The sequence below is a fragment of the Vicugna pacos genome, chromosome 16, assembly GCF_048564905.1.
Source record: "Vicugna pacos chromosome 16, VicPac4, whole genome shotgun sequence".
Taxonomy (NCBI): domain Eukaryota; kingdom Metazoa; phylum Chordata; class Mammalia; order Artiodactyla; family Camelidae; genus Vicugna; species Vicugna pacos.
The window spans coordinates 52,398,432-52,415,695 of NC_133002.1; the positions used below are offsets into that span (position 1 = coordinate 52,398,432).

Here is a 17,264-nt window from a genome sequence, read left to right on the forward strand (position 1 = left end):
AACCTCAGGGCATGGTCAGCCCCTCCCTTGGTGTAGCTGCCCTGGATCAGAGATGAGTAAACCAGGATGCCAGTGCCAAGGGGGAGGTACCTGGGGGCCCTCAGTGTTGGAGCTGATCTTCCTGGTGTCAGCGCTGCGGGGGGGGGCTCTTAGTCCTCTGCCAGCCTAGTGGGGAGGTTATCAGATGCCGCCATCACAGCTCTGCTCACATGGGCATGCTGATACCAACTGGGAGCACATTTCCCATCAGCAGGGGGCTGTCCCCCTCTCAGGAGGCATTTGTCTGGGGCTGTTGCCTCATGCTGCCTCTGGTGGGGGACAAAGGGGTCTCAGGACAAGAGCCCATCAGATGGGGTGCGGGTTTGAGCTCAGAGATCCCTGTGGGTCCCTGGCCCTGCCTGCTCCCCTGCCCGGCCGGCTTGGCAGGCACTGAAGGCCCGGGCCGTGCGAGGCACTTTCTGGCCGGCTGGCCCTGGGTGTGTGTGATCTGCCCAGTGTCGGGCGGGTCACCCGGGATTCCCAGGGCTGGGATTAGACCCCCTCTTCAGAGCTCTGCCAAATGTGGGCCTGGCGCAGATGAGAGCGCCGGGCAAGAAATAAAGTGTGTGGGGGATGAAAAGCTGAACTGAATCGCTTTCAGCCCATTGTTCATCCCGGGAAGCTTAGAGAGGATAAGAGGGTAGCAGGCCCCTTTGAAATTTCCTTGAACAAGTGAATAGGAGCGCCCCATAAAGCATGAAAAAGAGCCCTGGCTGCTTCTCCCTGTCACAATGGCCAGAGAGGGGCTGTGCCGGGCTGGGAGCGGGGCTGGCTGCCCTGCTGGGAGTCGGGGAGGGGACGCGGCTGCAGAGAAGGGGAGAGGGGGTCACAGGCGGCCTTCAATAGACTCCAGAAGGTTGGAGTTCATTAGACACAGGCCCAGGGAAGCAATCGTCTCATTTGCGACAGACCCAATTAAGTCCTGGGAGCCTTTGCAAGAGGCCAGGGAGGAGCTGGGCTGGACCGCCCTGCCCTTGGTTATTGCAGGGAGCCGCACAGGGGCCTGGAGGGACCTAGCAGGCAGGGCCTTTAAAGTGTTCACTGCCTTCTCCCAAAGCCCACTGCTGACTTCTGTTTTTCCGCGAAGTAAAAAGCCCTGTTAAAGATGGCTGGGGACTTGGGTCTTGATAGTGGGCCTCTGAGAAGGCTTGTTTTTACGAGCCTGTTGCTCTGAAACCCTACGTTCTCGGAAGAAATGGCTTTTTAATTTTTTTTTTTTTTGAAAGTTAGCTGCCAGACTCCCAGCAAAGTCCTCAAACCCAGTCCTTGGATCGCTGCAGAAGGATTGTGGGGCCATAGGAGGATGAAGCCGGGTGCTGGGGACGTCACAAGCAGCTGGTTCTTGCCGCCCAGGTGTGGTGGCTTCTCTGTTCCAGGTGGCCAGAAATTGCGAAAGCTACGTGGGCAGCATGGGGACGTCTCCCTGACTTTTCTCATATGCAGAGGGCGGTGCAGGTGTATTTATTTTTATTTCCTTATATCTTATTTATGGGTTTACTTCGGGAGAAGCATCCGAGGGAACTTCAAATATGGCCTTATGTTACAAGCCAGGCTTTTGATGTTGGCTGTGATGAGAGGCGGTCTTCGGAGTGGTCGCCAGATGGAGCTGCAAGCGGACGCACGTGCGCGTGCGTGAGTCTGCTGTTTCCAAGCCGCCGGGAAACGACGTTCAGGTTACACCAGGCACCGCCGAGTCAAAAGGCTAAGCTAATTGTCTCGGCTTAAATGGCAGCTAAGCGAAGTCCACACTTCAAACCCAGTGCTGCCCAGAAACAGCTGGGCCCGGCAGCAGGCTTGTTAGCTAAAATGTTTATAATTAAAAGAGACTGTATAGGGACCAAAACTCGGACACACTTCAGCTCACAGTTCTGAGGAGCCAGGGAACTGATCGCAGACTTCCAGGGCCGGGAAAAGAAGGAGAGAGCCCCTTCCCTTGGAATGAGGGGCTGTTTTGGAAGAAGATTCTTGGCTAGGGGGAGAATGAAAGCCACACTTCCTTGAAGGCGCCTGTTAAGCCCCTTTGAGCCTCTGCAAGTTGGAATCTCCCTCTTCTGCTCTGCTCACAAGTGTCCTTTCCTGCAGTTGGATCCTTCACCTGCCCTGGGTGTAGAAGGGCGGGTGTGTTGGTTGGGGAAGCGTTTAGAAAAATCACTGGCTCCCCTGGCCTTCAGATGGCCAGTCACCTGCTTCCCCTACCCTTCCTTTCAGCCCTGCGTCCCCCAGTTCCCTTTTCTTACTCCTGCTTTATATGGGAGAAGAAAAAGTCTAAAAGCCTTACGACTCATTTCACCTGGGAGGAAAGGGAAACGAACAAAGCTGCTAGGGGACACTCAAGGACAGAGTCTTGGAGGGGATGGATGGGGTCCCTATGGGACTCCTGGAGCCCTGCATGTGTTACAGTGGTGTCCATGGGGCGCTTGACTCACACACCCCAAGATTGTCCAGAAGAGGCCTGGAACAGAGCCATCCTGTCAGTCCCGGGAAGAGCTGCTGGTCAGGAGAAGGACATGGGCATTGTCTTGCAGCCCTGAGGCAGCAGAAGTTGGTGAGATTAGCATGAGACCCAATCCCTGTCACCTCACGTCACCCCAACCCCACAATTTTAGGTGCGAGGCAGGGAGATGGTCACTGTACCTTGGGAACCACCGGCATGCCCCATAGCCAGCAAGTACTTAGTGGTGGGGGATGACTTGCCAGCATGTTCCCCAAATTCCCACTCACCCCTGCAGAATGTCAGGTGACTCCGTGGGGCTTAGGAAATGGTGCTCCCATCCCCCCTACATTCAGACAGTCAGGAAGCTTGGCTTCTCCAGTTGGACCTGGAACTGTAGGTTGTTAAGGACCCCTGTTCTGGAGTCCACCAGCGGCTTGGAGGAGAAGCCTGGATCTACCTCCTGACTATGACTCCAGGAGAGCTGTGGACCATTTCCGGTCACATGTGAAATGTGGTGAATTAGAGCATTTGTGAGAATGAAGTTGGATTATCCATCAAATGTGTCTGACCCGCAGTAGGAACTCAGTATATGGCGGGGCTGGCAGCCTTGGATTGGAGTCACCTGGCATGGCATTTGATTACTGGTCAAGCCAGGCATGCTCGAGGAAGCCTGCCTTCCTCCTGTGTCTTGTAAATGATCCTGGGGTGAAAATTTTTGGTAAATAAGCTCCAGGTGGTTCAGCAAGTTTCTGGACTTAGAACCTTTTATACTACTTGGCCTTCATGGGTCCAGTCAAGTTCCAGGCCTTAGTGAGTAGGAGGCTCTCTGGGAGACTGGAGCTCATTGGTCAACCAGCTAACCATTTCCAGAGTGCACCATCCACCTTTCTTTGGGACAGGACTCAACACTTCCATGTAAGTCCTTGCTTCATGTTGATCTGTCTTCTCCCCTAAACCCTCCATAGAATTAGTCTTTATGTGCTTCTTAGCCAGAGTTTGGCCAACAGGTCAGTTCCTCACCTACCATAATCTGCATCATCATCATCCCTGAGGCGGCCCCGTTCTCCAGCCCAGGGCAGCAGACTTCCGGAAACTGCAGCCACTTTGAATTCTAGGGCCTTACAGATAAGGAGCTGGAGGTCAACCAGTTAACCCAGGCTGCTTCTGGGTATTTTCAGGCATGGCTGATTTTCACGCACTGCCAGAAGTATTCTCCTTCCTCCCATCTGACCGTGAGCAAAACTCCAGGGAAAGGGAAATAGCCAAACAGCTAATTTCAATATTTACAGCCTCAAAGGATGATTCAGTATGGAAATGTCTGAGCCCTGAGGCTTTTATAAATAAGTGGCTTCCAGAAGGAACAGCAATGGGAAAATAATCACACCTTGACCATTGACTGCTTTCCAGAACAAAAGTCTTTTTTAAAAAAAAAACCATGGCAACTCCGGGTCGTGTTTTTAGTGAAGACTAGCTGGGGTGGAGTTGTTTTTGTTTGTTTTCAAATCTTTTCCATTTGCTTTTTTAAAAATATAATGATAAAGTACTTAAGACAATGGAATATTACTCAGCCACAAAAAAGAATGAAATAATGCCATTTGCAGCAACATGGATGGACCTAGAAATTATCATATTGAGTAAAGTAAGTCAGACAGAGAAAGACAAATACATGATATTACTTACATGTGGAATCTAAAAAAAATAATACAAATTCTATTTATAAGCTGAAAACGGACTCACAGGCATAGAAAACAAACTGGTTATCAAAGGGGAAAGGGCAGGGAGGGATAAATTAGGGGTTGGGGATTAACAGACACACATTACTGTATATTAAATAGATAAACAACAAGGATCTACCGTATAGCACAGGGAACTTTATTAAGTTTCTTGTAATAACATATAATGCAAAAGAATCTGAAAAGAACAAACATGTATATATGTGTATAACTGAATCATTTTGCTGTACATCTGAAACTAACGTCATAAATCAACTACACTAAATAAAAATTTTTTTAAAAAAACAAACAAAAATTTAAAAACTTAAGGACCCCTACTGCCTTCAGGTCTCTGCCTAGAAGTCACCTTCACGGTGAGAACTTCATTGACAACTCGCCCTGCCTCCCCGCCCACACTTTAAAATTGCAGCTCTGCCCTCCCCCCACTGCCCTCTCCCCCCCTTACCTGCAGTGCATTTCATCTTAGTACTTACCACCTTCTACATACAATAGATTTGCATTTTTATTCTTGCTTCCTGCCTGTAACACTCCATTAGAACATAAGCTTCCTATGGACAGTGACCTGCATTTTTATTCCCTTCCTTCACTGCTCTCTTGCCTGTTGCCTAGAACAAGATCTGGCACACAGTAGGTACTCAAACATCTGGATGAATTGCACAGAATACGTCAGAGTAGGGACTTGCTCTTTGTGCCCGCCTTGGTCATGTGGCCGAGAATCTGTTGGTTGGGGGTGGTGGTAGGGTTTGGAGCTGAGGGAAGGAAGGAGCCCAGAGATGATTGATGAAAGGAAGACATTTGGAAACAGCTGGGAGGTTGACTGTTGGAGAATTACACATACCTCCAACCAAAGCCTGGCTTAGTCATCTGTGGGTCAGATCCCTATACTTGGGGCACTCTGCCCTGGTATACTCCGTAAGGCTGTGACTTCCGGATTTGGGGTAATAGTTGGTGCTGACAGACTCTTAGAAGAATCCAGGGGGTCTTAACACTCCCCTGCTTAGCGCACCTGTAAAATAAGGGAGCCTTCATTCTGCAGTGTACCCAGTTCTAAGACAACAGCTGAGACATGAGCTCTTTCCAGGTTTCTTGCGTCTGACAAGAAGCCAAGTTTCCAGGGAGGATTGATGGGCAGAACGTTTGGCAATTGGATCTCGGATTGCTCTTTCCCTGTGGGAACAGCCACAGTGCCCGGAGATGGGTTGCACTCCCATGGAGGCATGTGGCCCTGTCCTTTGGCGGGATCTCACGATGGCTCGTGTGAGTCAGTCCATGTGCTAAAGCATCCTCATGAACCTGTGGGTTCTGTCTTTTCCTTCCCTTAGAGATGGAATCCCGCCTTATCGTGTGGGGAGTAAGAAACAGCTCCAGAGAGAAATGCATCGCAGCGTGAAGGCCAATGGCCAAGTGTCTCTACCTCATTTCCCGGTGAGTGGAGTCTGGATGGGGGAGGGAGCTGTTGCCCGCCATGTTAAGTCTGGAAGAAAAGGGCTGGCAGGCAGAGTAGGGGGGTATAGGGAAGGCAGGAGGAGCAGTGCCTGGGATCCGCTGGGGGAAAGGGAGGGAAGGGAAGGACCACGCAAGAGGTGTTACGAGGTTCATTGGGATGTAACAAGCTGGCCAAGGGAAGCTCAAGGTGACCTACTTGACCTTTTGTATTTTCTCAATTCAAAACAGAAAGTTTTGTATGAGAAAGAAACCATGCAGTTCCTTTCCAGAAATCAAAAAAGGGTGAAGGGTAGGAGATAACCCATGCTTTGGGTTGGGTTCCCGCTAGAATGGTCTATTGTGTTAACTGCCATTTCCACAGAGCCCAGAACAGTGCCTGGCACATCATAGGTGCTCAGTAAACACTTGCTGATGGGATGAAGGAATGAGGAGGCCAGAGGAATCTGCCTCCCATGGGAGGAAAAGTACATCCCAGGGACACTCTCCTCGTGTTGACTGTGTGGCTGGGTCACTTCAGTCATCTGTTTCTCTTTGTACTTGGCCATTTCCCCTGCTGACTTCTGAAGCCCTGGAGGTCAGCTGCTCCCTCTTGTCTGTTTCCAACCCCAGGACTTTGCTTAGGACCTGCTGTTGAATCTGCACCCAGTAAGTGCTGAATGAATGAAGTATTTGGAAGTGAGGATCCCAGGAGCAGATTCTTCCTGTGATTGAGATGAGAGGCCAGCATGGTGTGAAGGGCTTTTCTGGGACCTCCCCTTCTATTTCCAAGTCCTGGAGAGCAGCCAGCCTGTGGCGCCCTGTACCTAAGAGAGCCTCCCTGTCTACATTTCAGGAGCCAGGCCTCTTGCGATACCCTGAGATCCAGGTTGCAAGGAAGCTAGCTGTTCCTTAGGGAGGGGAGGACAGTGCCCAGCTTAGAGCACACCTCTATTTATGAATCCTTCCTGCGAGCTTCAGAGAACCCAACTGGGGTTCATCGGTTATGTTGCATTTAGAAAATTAGCTCGTCGAATTGCTAATCCCATGTTGCATTAGTGTGTGGACTGTTGTTGGAGCAGCTTCTCTCCAGAAGCTCCTTGAATGGTCCAGGGCAGACTTGAATTTGTCAAATTAGCATATTAACATCGCTTTTCTGGGGTCTTCCAGCATCCCTCTCAGTAAACCCCAGTGCTCCCCCACCAACAACATTGGTGCTATATCATTTTTTGACTTGGTGTGGAGGGGGGAGGTAGGTGTGTTTAAGAAAAGTTCTGTAGCCCAGGCTTGTAAATTAGATGATTTCGTCCTGGGGTGTGCAAATCGACTTTCTCCACGAGGCAGCGCTTTGATCGGGGGCTGCATGGAGCCAGCCTGTGCGAGAGCGGCAGGCTCCTACAGATGGGCCTCTCTCCCCTCGCTTGGTTCTGCAGCTCAGCGGTTGCCGTGGCGAGGCCCAGCTCCTCTGCTGGGGGAGATGCTGGCCTCTGCAGGTTGGCTTTCGGCTGTGCCCCCCAGCCCCCCCCAACCCCGGCCCCAAAGAAAAGGGCCAAAGCAGGAGGGAAATGAGAGAGAAGAAGGCAGAAGCACCAAGGGGCTGGGGGTGGGGGCAGAGATGACAGGAGGAGGACCGAGAGCCTGGCGGTGGGGGTTCTCTCTGTTTGCTGCTTTTGGCAGGCGTTCTCCGTGCCTTTTTATATTCCATACTTGATTTGGAGATGTTCCCTTTTCCCTTGATAGACCAGCTTCAGGCAGCCAAACTCAGCAGTGTTCTGCTACTAGCCTGCAGCAGCTTTCTTCATTTTCTCTACAAAGAGATGGGGAGGAGGGGTGGAGAAAAACGAGGGGGATCTAGGGCAGTGTCAGACAACACCACCTCAAAGGTGCCCAGTGTGCGGCCAGGAAATAAATTACCACTTCTTCTGATCTGGGCCGTGTGACTCCTCTCTCGCGCGCGCCCCCCCCCACCCTTCCAATCTTATTTTTTTTAATTTCCCACTCCCTTTCTGTTTAGGCTCTACTTTTTATTCCTTGAGTTGGGCTCTCTCCCCTCCCCATCTCAGAGAGCTGCTTTTTTTTTTTCTTTCTTTCTTTCTTTTTTTTTTTTTTTGATGTTTGACAACAGTCTTTGAAGATTTCCTACTTCAGAGTAGCGACTGATGGGCTGGTTGTACTACAGAGAGAGCAAGCGGGGCCTCTCGGAGTGCGACCAACTGCTCCTGCCCAAGGCAGGCGCTGGTGGGGACCATGGCTCTCCATGAGGCCACGGCGCCGGCGCATAAAACCGCCGAGCAGCCCGGGCCCCCGCGCCGGCCGCTCTCTGCGCGGACGGCGATGCGGACGTGGACGTGGAGCCGCAGAGCCCATACCCAGGCCCAGGAAGCCCCAGCTGCCGGGCGCTGGTCCCCTAACCATGCCCGCTCCCTCTTCTTCCCGTGTCCTGTAGAGAACCCACCGCCTGCCCAAGGAGATGACCCCCGTGGAACCCGCCACCTTCGCGGCCGAGCTGATCTCCAGGCTGGAGAAGCTGAAGCTGGAATTGGAGACCCGCCACAGCCTGGAGGAGCGCCTGCAGCAAATCCGAGAGGTAGTGCTGGGCCGGGGCTGGGCAGGTACCACCTCGCTCCTCCCCCTGATCCACCAACCTGCCCTGGGGGCTGGGGGCTTCTGCTGACTGGGCGCGCCCCCTCCTGCCTTTCCTTCCAGGATGAAGAGAAGGAGGGCTCGGAGCTGGCGCTGAGCTCCCGGGAGGCGGGGCCCACCCAGCACCCCCTATCCCTCCTGCCCTCGGGCAGCTATGAGGAGGACCCGCAGACCATCCTGGACGACCACCTGTCCAGGGTCCTCAAGACCCCCGGCTGCCAGTCCCCAGGTGTGGGCCGCTACAGCCCCCGCGCCCACTCCCCGGACCGCCACCACCACCACCACCAGCAGTGCCACCCGCTCCTCCCACCTGGGGGCAAGCTGCCCCCCGCCGCCGCCTCCCCGGCCGGCTGCCCCCTCCTCGGGGCCAAGGGCTTCGTGACCAAGCAGACGACGAAGCACGTCCACCACCACTACATCCATCACCACGCCGTCCCCAAGACCAAGGAGGAGATCGAGGCCGAGGCCACCCAGCGGGTGCGCTGCTTCTGCCCCGGGGGTGCTGAGTACTACTCCTACTCGAAATGCAAGAGCCACCCCAGGTTGCCGGAGCCCTCAGCATCCGAGCAGTTCGGGTGAGTGTCGGGGAGACCCGTGTGTTCCAGCTGGGGCTTCTCCCCCAGCCAGAGCCCCGGGGCGGGTGCGGTGGAGGGCCGGAGGTCACAAGCACTTAGCTTCCAGGAGGGCGGCCCGGGTGGGGCGGGGCAGGGGGAGCAGGTGCCTGGGGCTTTCATGTCACCCCACCCGTCCCTCGCCCACCTGTCCGCTCCGAGGGGCCCTGGAGATGGAGACGTCCCGGGGTCTCCGGGATGGATGTGGTTCTTGGTTCCCCGCAGCGGCAGCAGAGGCAGTACCCCACCCAAACGAAGTGGGAAAGGCACGGAGCCGGGCCCGGCCCTGCCCGCCAGGGAAGGAGGGGCCCCCGGCGGAGCGGGGGCGCTGCAGCTTCCCGGGGAGGAAGGAGACAGGTCGCAGGATGTCTGGCAGTGGGTGCTGGAGAGCGAGCGGCCCGGCAAGCCCAGGCCCCATAGGTAAACACCGCCGCCGCCGCCCGGGGTCGCCGCGGAGGCATTGCGGGGATGGCTATTTTTGCAGTTGGCCAAAACCAAATGGGACTGTTTGCTCCTGCCGTCTTAATATTAAACGTTGGACTGAGCAGACCACAAAAATGCCATGTTTAGGCAACGCCCCTCTGTTCGTGTTATGGCAGTTATTTTTTTCTCCCTTCTCTGAAGGCAGAATAGAGAGGTTTCTATCGAAGTCACATTTTCCAGTTTTTCTAACCCCGTTTCTTTCCTCTGCTTTCTTTCTCGTTCCTTGTCCAGTGCCCAAAGCACAAAACGGGCCTACCCCTTGGAGTCTGCCCGCGCAGCCCCAGCGGAGCGGGCCGGCCGCCACCACCTGTGGGGGGGCGGCGGCGGGCACCCCCGCACGGCCCCCCGCACCCACCCGTTCGCCCAGGACCCTGCCATGCCTCCCCTGACCCCGCCCAACACCCTGGCACAGCTGGAGGAGGCCTGCCGCAGGCTGGCCGAGGTGTCCAAGCCCCCAAAACAGCGGTGAGTGGACCAGGCCGCAGAGGTCAGAGGAGAGGCAGGGGTGGGGCTTGGAGGCCGAGGGTCCCCTTGCCAGCCTCTCCAAGTGGTTCCCTTTAGTTCCATTCCTTCCGAAGAGCTAACCAGGGTCTACCAAGTCATGCCCAGGAGGAGGAGAATGAATTTCAGTAATTCCTTACAAATCCCATTTTTAATGAATATCTCAAGCATTTAAGGCTGGTAGGATGAGCTTGTAAGAAGCCATGACTGATGGGGAATCTGGAGCCTTCAGGCCTCTGCCTGGGCTGGCAGTGTCCAAACCTGGGCTCCCGGGGTGCTGAGCATGGCTGTTCCAGGCCTCCTAGAGGTCCTGTCAGCACAAGGCCTTGGTTGGGTCTCCCCATGGAGGGAAGTTGGGTCTGTCTGTCCTTAGGCGGCCAGTGAAGGGAGTTCTCTGCTTCCCATTTGCCCTGGGGACAGCAGGCTTCCTTCTGAATCCTTCATGTCCCCAGGTGCTGTGCAGCAAGTCAGCAGAGGGACAGGAACCACTCCTCCACTGGTCAGCCAGGAGCCACGTCCTTCTCCCACCCAAGCCTGGCTGCAGAAGAGTGAGTGTCATTACCTGGCGTTGCTGGGATCTGCCCATGTTTTGAGGGTATTTGCTGTCTGGAGTGGTGATTTTTGAAGACCTTTTTTAGTCTATAAAATCACCTTGATCTTAACATTCTCGACAAAGAACAGTAAACCCAGATGTTGCCGAAAATTAGGATCTTCGGAAGTCCTGCCTGCACTGAGAAATGCATCGTGACTCGTGCACAAGTGTTTGTTCCTTCCTGAAGTGGTAGGTGGGTGGCTCAGGGTGCTTGGGCTCATGTGAGTCACAGGCTGAGACCTGAAGCCATTAGCAGAGGGATAAAAGTCACCCAAACCCAGATGGAAAAAGTTGCCTCTGTTCGGCTAGAAAGTTAGCAAGTTGGAAAAACATCTGTGTCACACTGAGTGGGAAGATGATTCTCCACCGTCGCAGAGATGGAGAGAGGGTGACCTTTGTTGTTTGGCTTGGGGGAGACAAAATATCTTCTCTAGTCGCGTCACTATTCCTCTCGTGAATTTACACTCTTGCAAGGTAGACAAGGCGGCCTGGCTTCGTTTCATTCCAGAATGGATGGTGCATTTAAAAAGTAATCAGCTACAGAGATCAAAAATGGTCTAAATCATTAAAGTTTTCTTTCTTAGCTTCTTCATCGTGAGCGATGTGCAGCATGTGAAATGAGGAGACCTGCCCCCTGTTTTAAGGGGTTGACCTTAAGCCCATCAGCTGTCCAGGCCTGCAGCTTTTTTTTTTTTTTTTTTTTTTGGTTGGTTTTTAAGCCGCTTTGACTGAGGGCTGACCCCAAGAGGGCCCTGGCATTCTGAGTTCATGCCATCCCTGGGTCTGTCTCTACAGCAAACCCTGATCTGGGTGTGGGTCCCTGTGACTCTGAGATAGTTTCTTGTGTCTCCTTTTCATCAGCAGGCACCCCGTTTGTGCCCACCTGGTAGAGACTGCTCTGTACCCCCATTTGGTGGAAGGAAGTGGTCCCTTCCTGTGTGCCCCATCGCAGATGGCCTGGGGTAGGACTGTGTGTCCACCAGGAGGGGCTGCCCCTGGGACATGGGGGCCCCTCACCCAGACACGCTTGGAGCATATGGCTGTAGCCTCACTTTATCTCTGAAGACAGTGTTTGTAAAGCCTCCGTGTGTGTGTGTGTGTGTGTGTGTGTGTGTGCGCGCGCGCGTGTGCGTGCACATGTATGCATACTTACTGCCTTTAAATGCTGAAGTTCTTGCTTTTCCATCTTATTTTCAGTCACAAAGAGCCAAAGAAACTGGCAGGGGTCCACGCTCTCCAGGCCAGCGAGCTGGTCGTCACTTACTTTTTCTGCGGAGAAGAAATCCCCTACAGGAGGATGCTGAAGGCTCAGAGCTTGACCCTGGGCCACTTTAAAGAGCAGCTCAGCAAAAAGGGAAATTATAGGTAAGAACTCGGTGGCTTCTCTCTGCTCCAGAGTTTGTTTGCTCAGGACCAAGAGCCAGAGTTGCTTCCCTGGCCTGGCTGGACGTGGCAGGGGCCAGGAGGGAGGGGGCCCAGGAACCCCTGGGGAGCCTCTGGACTGGGCTGCCTGATGCTTCACTTCTGTCTCGTCTTCCTCTTCCCCTCACCACCCGCAGAAATAACACAGCAGCAGCGGGGAGGGCTCTGTGGGGACCCGGACGGGCTTTTTCAACCAGGTGAACAAGGCTCCGAGGAGGAAGGAGACAGCTTGCTTTGTCAGGAGAGCTGGGCTGAGGCCATCTTGTGGAGTGGGGTGTCGGGGTAGAGAGAAGGAGAGGACAGACAGACAGACGGATTGATTAGGAGACAGAAAGCCTGCCCTCCTGGCTGGATCTAGAAGACACCGTCCACACTGAAGGCTCGGGTAAGGGCAGAGACCATCGCCTGCACGTGTAGGCCACCTTCTCCTCACTCAGCCTCTCTGCCTGGAGAACCACCTCATTCTGTGTGATGAGTCACGGGAAGGATGCACTTTTGTCCGTGACAGAACAGGCAGGACCTGTGGGTGGGCACCAGGGAGACAGGGCTGGCCGCTCTTCCTGCTGGATTGCTGCCCCCCTCCCTGCCGGGGCCTTGGGAAGAGAACTTGCCCTCCGTCTGGGCTCCCCTTCCCCATCTACACAGTTGCAGGTGCCCACCTTGGCCTCCCAGGGCCCGAAAGGGATTCAGGAGCCAAGAGCTGGCTCAGCGTGGGGCAGCTAATTCCTTCACCTCAGTTTATCCAGAGTCCTACCTGCGCCTCCTCGGCTGCCTTCCTCCGGAGGGAACACGTGGGCTGTGCTCCGCTGTATCTGGGGCGCAGCGAGCAGGGGCGGAGGCGCAGTGCCCAGGCACTCAGGGTAAAGAGGAGCACAGCGATGGCCCAGAAGGTGCCAGTGCACTTCGGCCTCGAGCTGGGGATGGGAGCGGAGAACTCTGAGCAGCACTGAGCGACCTGCCAGGTGGTCACCGACTCCCGGACCCAGGCAAGTCCACCTCCAGGCCCTGAGACCTCGTCCCTTCCAGAACAGGCCCCGCACAGCTTCACCGGCTGCCTCCTTCCGGGGCTGATCTGGGCAGGGGCCGGGGCTGACTCCTTTTGCAGGTGAAGGGATGGGGCTCAGGGGGTGGGACCCTGCAGGTGACTTGGTGAGCAAGGTGTGGAGCTGGACTTAGATCTTTCCCTTTTACACCTGGGCAGAGAGAGTTCTGGAAATAAAGCAGAGGGATTGGGGAAAGGGTCTGGCTGCTGCTGCTGCAGCTTTTTCTATCTTGAACAGACACAAGGTGAAGCTAATCACACAAGTGTGCCCCTCCAGGGATTCATTTTGATCTCTGCTCTGACTCGACTGGACTTTGAGTGGAACTGCAGGTGACCTTCAGGGGAGAAGGGCCAGGGAGCGCGGAGCAGAGAGGCTGCGGGAGCCTCCCCATGCTCAGCCACCCCGGCCACATCTGGCTCTGATTTTTTTTTTTCCTAAGGCACACTTAATAAGCCTGTCTTTGAAGCCTCGGCCTCCCCTTTAATGCACAAAGACTTGCACAAATGGTCGACTCGCAAATTCTTTACTGATTGGATCAGGCTGTGGCGAGGCCCTTCCCAGCCTCCTTATCTGTCTACACTTGCTCCCTGGGCCTGAGCTGGACCCGTTGCCCTCCTGGGTTGTGGGGGCACTGGGTGCCATGGCTCGCCCTCCCGGTAGGGGGGGCACTACCCCATTCACTCTACCCAGTAGCCCCCCCAGCACAAAGCCCAGCGAGGATGGAGCTGGGGAGTGGGGGACCTGGGCTGTGTTGGGTAATCTTACCATGGCAGGGGTTCAAAAGGAGAACAGTGCCTCCAGACGTGCCAGATGCTATTGGTGCCAGATGTCAGAAGAAAGCAGAGTTTGCCACATAAAGCATGTTGCAGTGGAAAAGCCCATTTCTTGGAGAAAATGAGGGCAGCCCAGTGCGTTTGAAGTCTTAGAGGGGTGGCCCGGGTCAATGTGGCCTCTCCTCCCTGGAAGAGGTTGCAGTCATGTGAAAGGTCATGGCGGGTCTGCTCCGAGAGGCCGAGAAAGCCCCACGTGGTGAACCCGAGCGGTTTGGGGCTGGGGGCCGAGGGGCATGACTGGGGTGGTGGTGGAACTGGAGCGTCTCTCTTGGAAACGTGACTTTCCCCCGCCGTCCCCAGGCTCCTGTGCGCAGTGCGCCTCCCCGGTTCCTCCCCACCTCCTGTCGGGCGGCCCCAGGGATGCTGACCCCCTCGAGCCGGCCTGTCCGGCCTGATGCTCTCGCTCAGCTGGGGATGCCAGAAACTAAGACCCTTGACTAAATCCAGCTGTTTCACTTTATTTAGCCTTATCTCCCATGAAAGTATTTGGCTTGCCTTCATTAAAGAGGAAAGAAATTTAGCTCTAACCAGGGGGAATTAAACATTTTTTTTTCTTAGAGAAAAGACAAAAACAAAAAAACAGCCGTAACCTTGAGACACACAGTTCCATTTTGAGTTTTGAGAAACTGTTCACCTCCCCACCTCGGGGTGGGGGGGACTGCGACCCTCCCTCCACGAGTGGCCTTTACTGCCTGAAGATGCCAGCTTGCAGGGGTGCGTTTAATCCGTCTGAGGGGTCTCCCTTGCTGGGAACCGGGAAGGATGAGGCCTTCGTGTAGTTTCCTCCGAAGGGGCTTGGGGTGGGCCTGGCCGGGAGGGCAGCACTCTCCCAGTGTGACTCTCCGGAGAGACGCCGGTCATTTGTGTCCATACAATTAAACAGGCTTAAAGAGAGAAGGCTGGGATGGGATAAAAGGAACCTCTAATCAACGGCGTAATAGAAGGGCCTTTACTGTTTGACCCTGGTGGGGTGGGGTGGGAGAGGAGGGGGGGAAACGGGGAGAAGGGGAGAGTAGCGTGGGGCCGGGGCTGTCTGCAGCCCTGGGAAGGATGGGGCTGGCCTGCCTCCTGCAGCGGCCACAGAGGGAGCAGCCTGTCCCCGGGCTGCGCCGTAGACTGGCCGGGAGAGTTGACACTTGGGCTCCGGAGGGTGGGAGGGATGAGGTATCAGCCTTCCCCAGGCTTATACTGGATCCAGGTGGCTGAGTCTGGGGTCTCTGGCAACCCCCTTCCCTAAGCTGCTGCTGCACGTGAACTCTGGGCATGCTTTGACCTTTCCCTCCCCACCCCTCCCTGAAAAAAGGGGTGGGGGAGAAACAAGTAGCTCTGCTCTGCAAAACTCTTCACCGAGTGTGGGGGGCGTGTGTGTGGGTGTGCAGCGGGGTGACAACTGCAGCCTCAGCGCTGTTTGCAGGAGGAGGGGAGGTGTGCCCAGCCTGCCACCTCCAGGGTGCCTGCCTGGCTCTGCCCTCCGGCCAACCCCAGATGGCATCCCAAGCCAGATACGGGCAGAGATCTCCCTGCCACCTGCTGCAGCAGCATTCTCCAGATACCTTAGTCCTCCCGTGTTGAGAAACTTTCACCCAAAGCAGAAAGTGCAGTTTTCACCAAGATGCACTTTGGGTTTCCCTTTTAAGGTATTACTTCAAAAAAGCCAGCGACGAGTTTGCCTGTGGCGCGGTGTTCGAGGAGGTCTGGGACGATGAGGTGGTGCTCCCCATGTATGAAGGCAGGATTCTGGGGAAGGTGGAGAGGATCGACTGAGCCTGGAAGGCCTGCCGCCGGCCAGCGGTGGGGCCGAAGCCCTCCCGCCCGGTCTTGGACGTGAGCGACCGGGACACGACACTTTGAAGGAGAACTAAACCAATGAAGTCGAAGTCTAGGGGAAGAACCTCGGCCACTGGGCCTTCGGGAGGGTGGGGGGAGGTTGGTTTTCATTATTCACGGGCTGGGTACTGAGATAAGAAAAGCCTGAACTATTTATTAAAAACATGACCACTCTTGGCTGTTGAAGATGCTGACTGTATTTGAGAGACTGCCATGCATAATATATGACTTCCTAGGGATCTGAAATCCATAAACTAAGAGAAACTGTGTATAGCTTACCTGAACAGGAGTCCTTACTGATATTTATTGAACAACTGATTCCCGCCCCCGCCCCCAGCCCCAGTTTATGGATATGCTGCTTTAAACACGGAAGGGGGAGAGAGGAAGTTTTTAATTGTTCTATCTAAACTTTGGAGTTGAGCTCGGTGTGCATTAATGATTTCTTCATTAAAAGAGGAATTCAGCTCTACCCTGTGTTTCTCCAAGTGAAGATAGACTTTCTTTTTTTTTTTAATGGTGCCCTTCTATTGACACAGAAATCGGTGCATTTTTTCCCCCGATGCTGCTCTATTTTGTCATAAAGGTCTTTGATGAGGATGCAAGTCACCGCCATCTGCGGGGGCCATCGCGTTGGGTGGGGTGGTGTATTACAGTGGGGGGCGCTGACTGGGGCCCCGGGTTCATCTTGTAACTTCTTGTATCTCCTCACCACAGCTCAGCCCCCAATGGCTGGGGCCTGCTAGAACCTAGTGGTGCAACTTGTGCTTTTATTGAAATGACAATTCCGTGGAGGTTTTTTTTTTTTTTTTTCTAATCATCCTTTGGACCCCCAGCCATCCTGGAACTCCCCCCCCCCCGCGCTGCAAAGAAGCGAACAGTTGTCGGGGGGACACTTAGCAGCGCATTTTCCTCCAGACGCCTTCATTCTGACGTTCGGGTTTTTATGTTAACTTAATCTGTAGTCTGTTTGCCATCATTACCTGTACTAGACGTCTGTATATATATCGTGCGGCAAAGGAGTATTAATCCACTGTCTCGAGTGCTTGACTGAATCAGTACAGTACCTGTACCTGCACGGGGCCCGCTCCGTGTGTCGCCCTATATTGAGGGCTCGAGCTTTCCCTTGTTTTTTGAAAGGGGTTTATGTATAAATATATTTTATGCCTTTTTACTACAAGTCTTGTACTCAGTGACTTTTGCCATGGCATTTTGTTCTACTTATACTGTAAATTATGCATTATAAAGAGTTCATTTAAGGAAAATTACTTGGTACAATAATTATTGTAATTAAGAGATGTAGCCTTTATTAAAATTTTATATTTTTCAAAGTATCGGCCTCGTCTTTGCACCCCCGGGATGGGCAGAGGCACCTCTCTGTGTGTGAGTGAGCATCCTGGCTTGACTCCCCGCCTGGCTTGAGCCTTTTCTGCTTGACTTGGAGCTGTTCTGACCCAACCTGGGCCTGAGCTGGCGTTTCGAAAAATGACTTCTTCAAACACACCCATCTGCTGCCTGGCCACGGTTTGCTTGTCGTGGAGCAGGTGTCGACAGCCTTTCCCCTGATCTCCCCCTCTCCCGCCTGTATTCAGCCTCGTCCTGTCCTCCCAGGCAGATGGCTACAGTCTGGCCAGGTAGGTACAGGTGAGAAGGGGCTTGGATGAGGTCCCCCCAGGAGTCCTTG

General features: G+C 54.3%; 1 protein-coding gene across 8 annotated transcripts in view; it reads left to right on the forward strand.

The window, feature by feature from the left end:
• AXIN2 (axin 2) overlaps positions 1-16,908 on the forward strand; it is a 31,251-nt gene extending 14,343 nt beyond the window's left edge. For 6 of the 8 annotated variants that reach the window (XM_072939453.1, XM_072939454.1, XM_072939451.1 and 3 more), the window contains exons 4-11: positions 5,529-5,631; positions 8,075-8,215; positions 8,335-8,846; positions 9,108-9,302; positions 9,597-9,830; positions 10,319-10,414; positions 11,656-11,823; positions 15,394-16,908. In XM_072939453.1, the coding sequence (XP_072795554.1) occupies positions 5,529-5,631; positions 8,075-8,215; positions 8,335-8,846; positions 9,108-9,302; positions 9,597-9,830; positions 10,319-10,414; positions 11,656-11,823; positions 15,394-15,520 (1,576 nt within the window). In that variant the 3' untranslated portion in view covers positions 15,521-16,908. The remainder of the gene's footprint in view (positions 1-5,528; positions 5,632-8,074; positions 8,216-8,334; positions 8,847-9,107; positions 9,303-9,596; positions 9,831-10,318; positions 10,415-11,655; positions 11,824-15,393) is intronic. The other 2 variants (XM_072939458.1, XM_072939457.1) reach the window with 1 other exon arrangement.
• Positions 16,909-17,264: the final 356 nt, after the last annotated feature.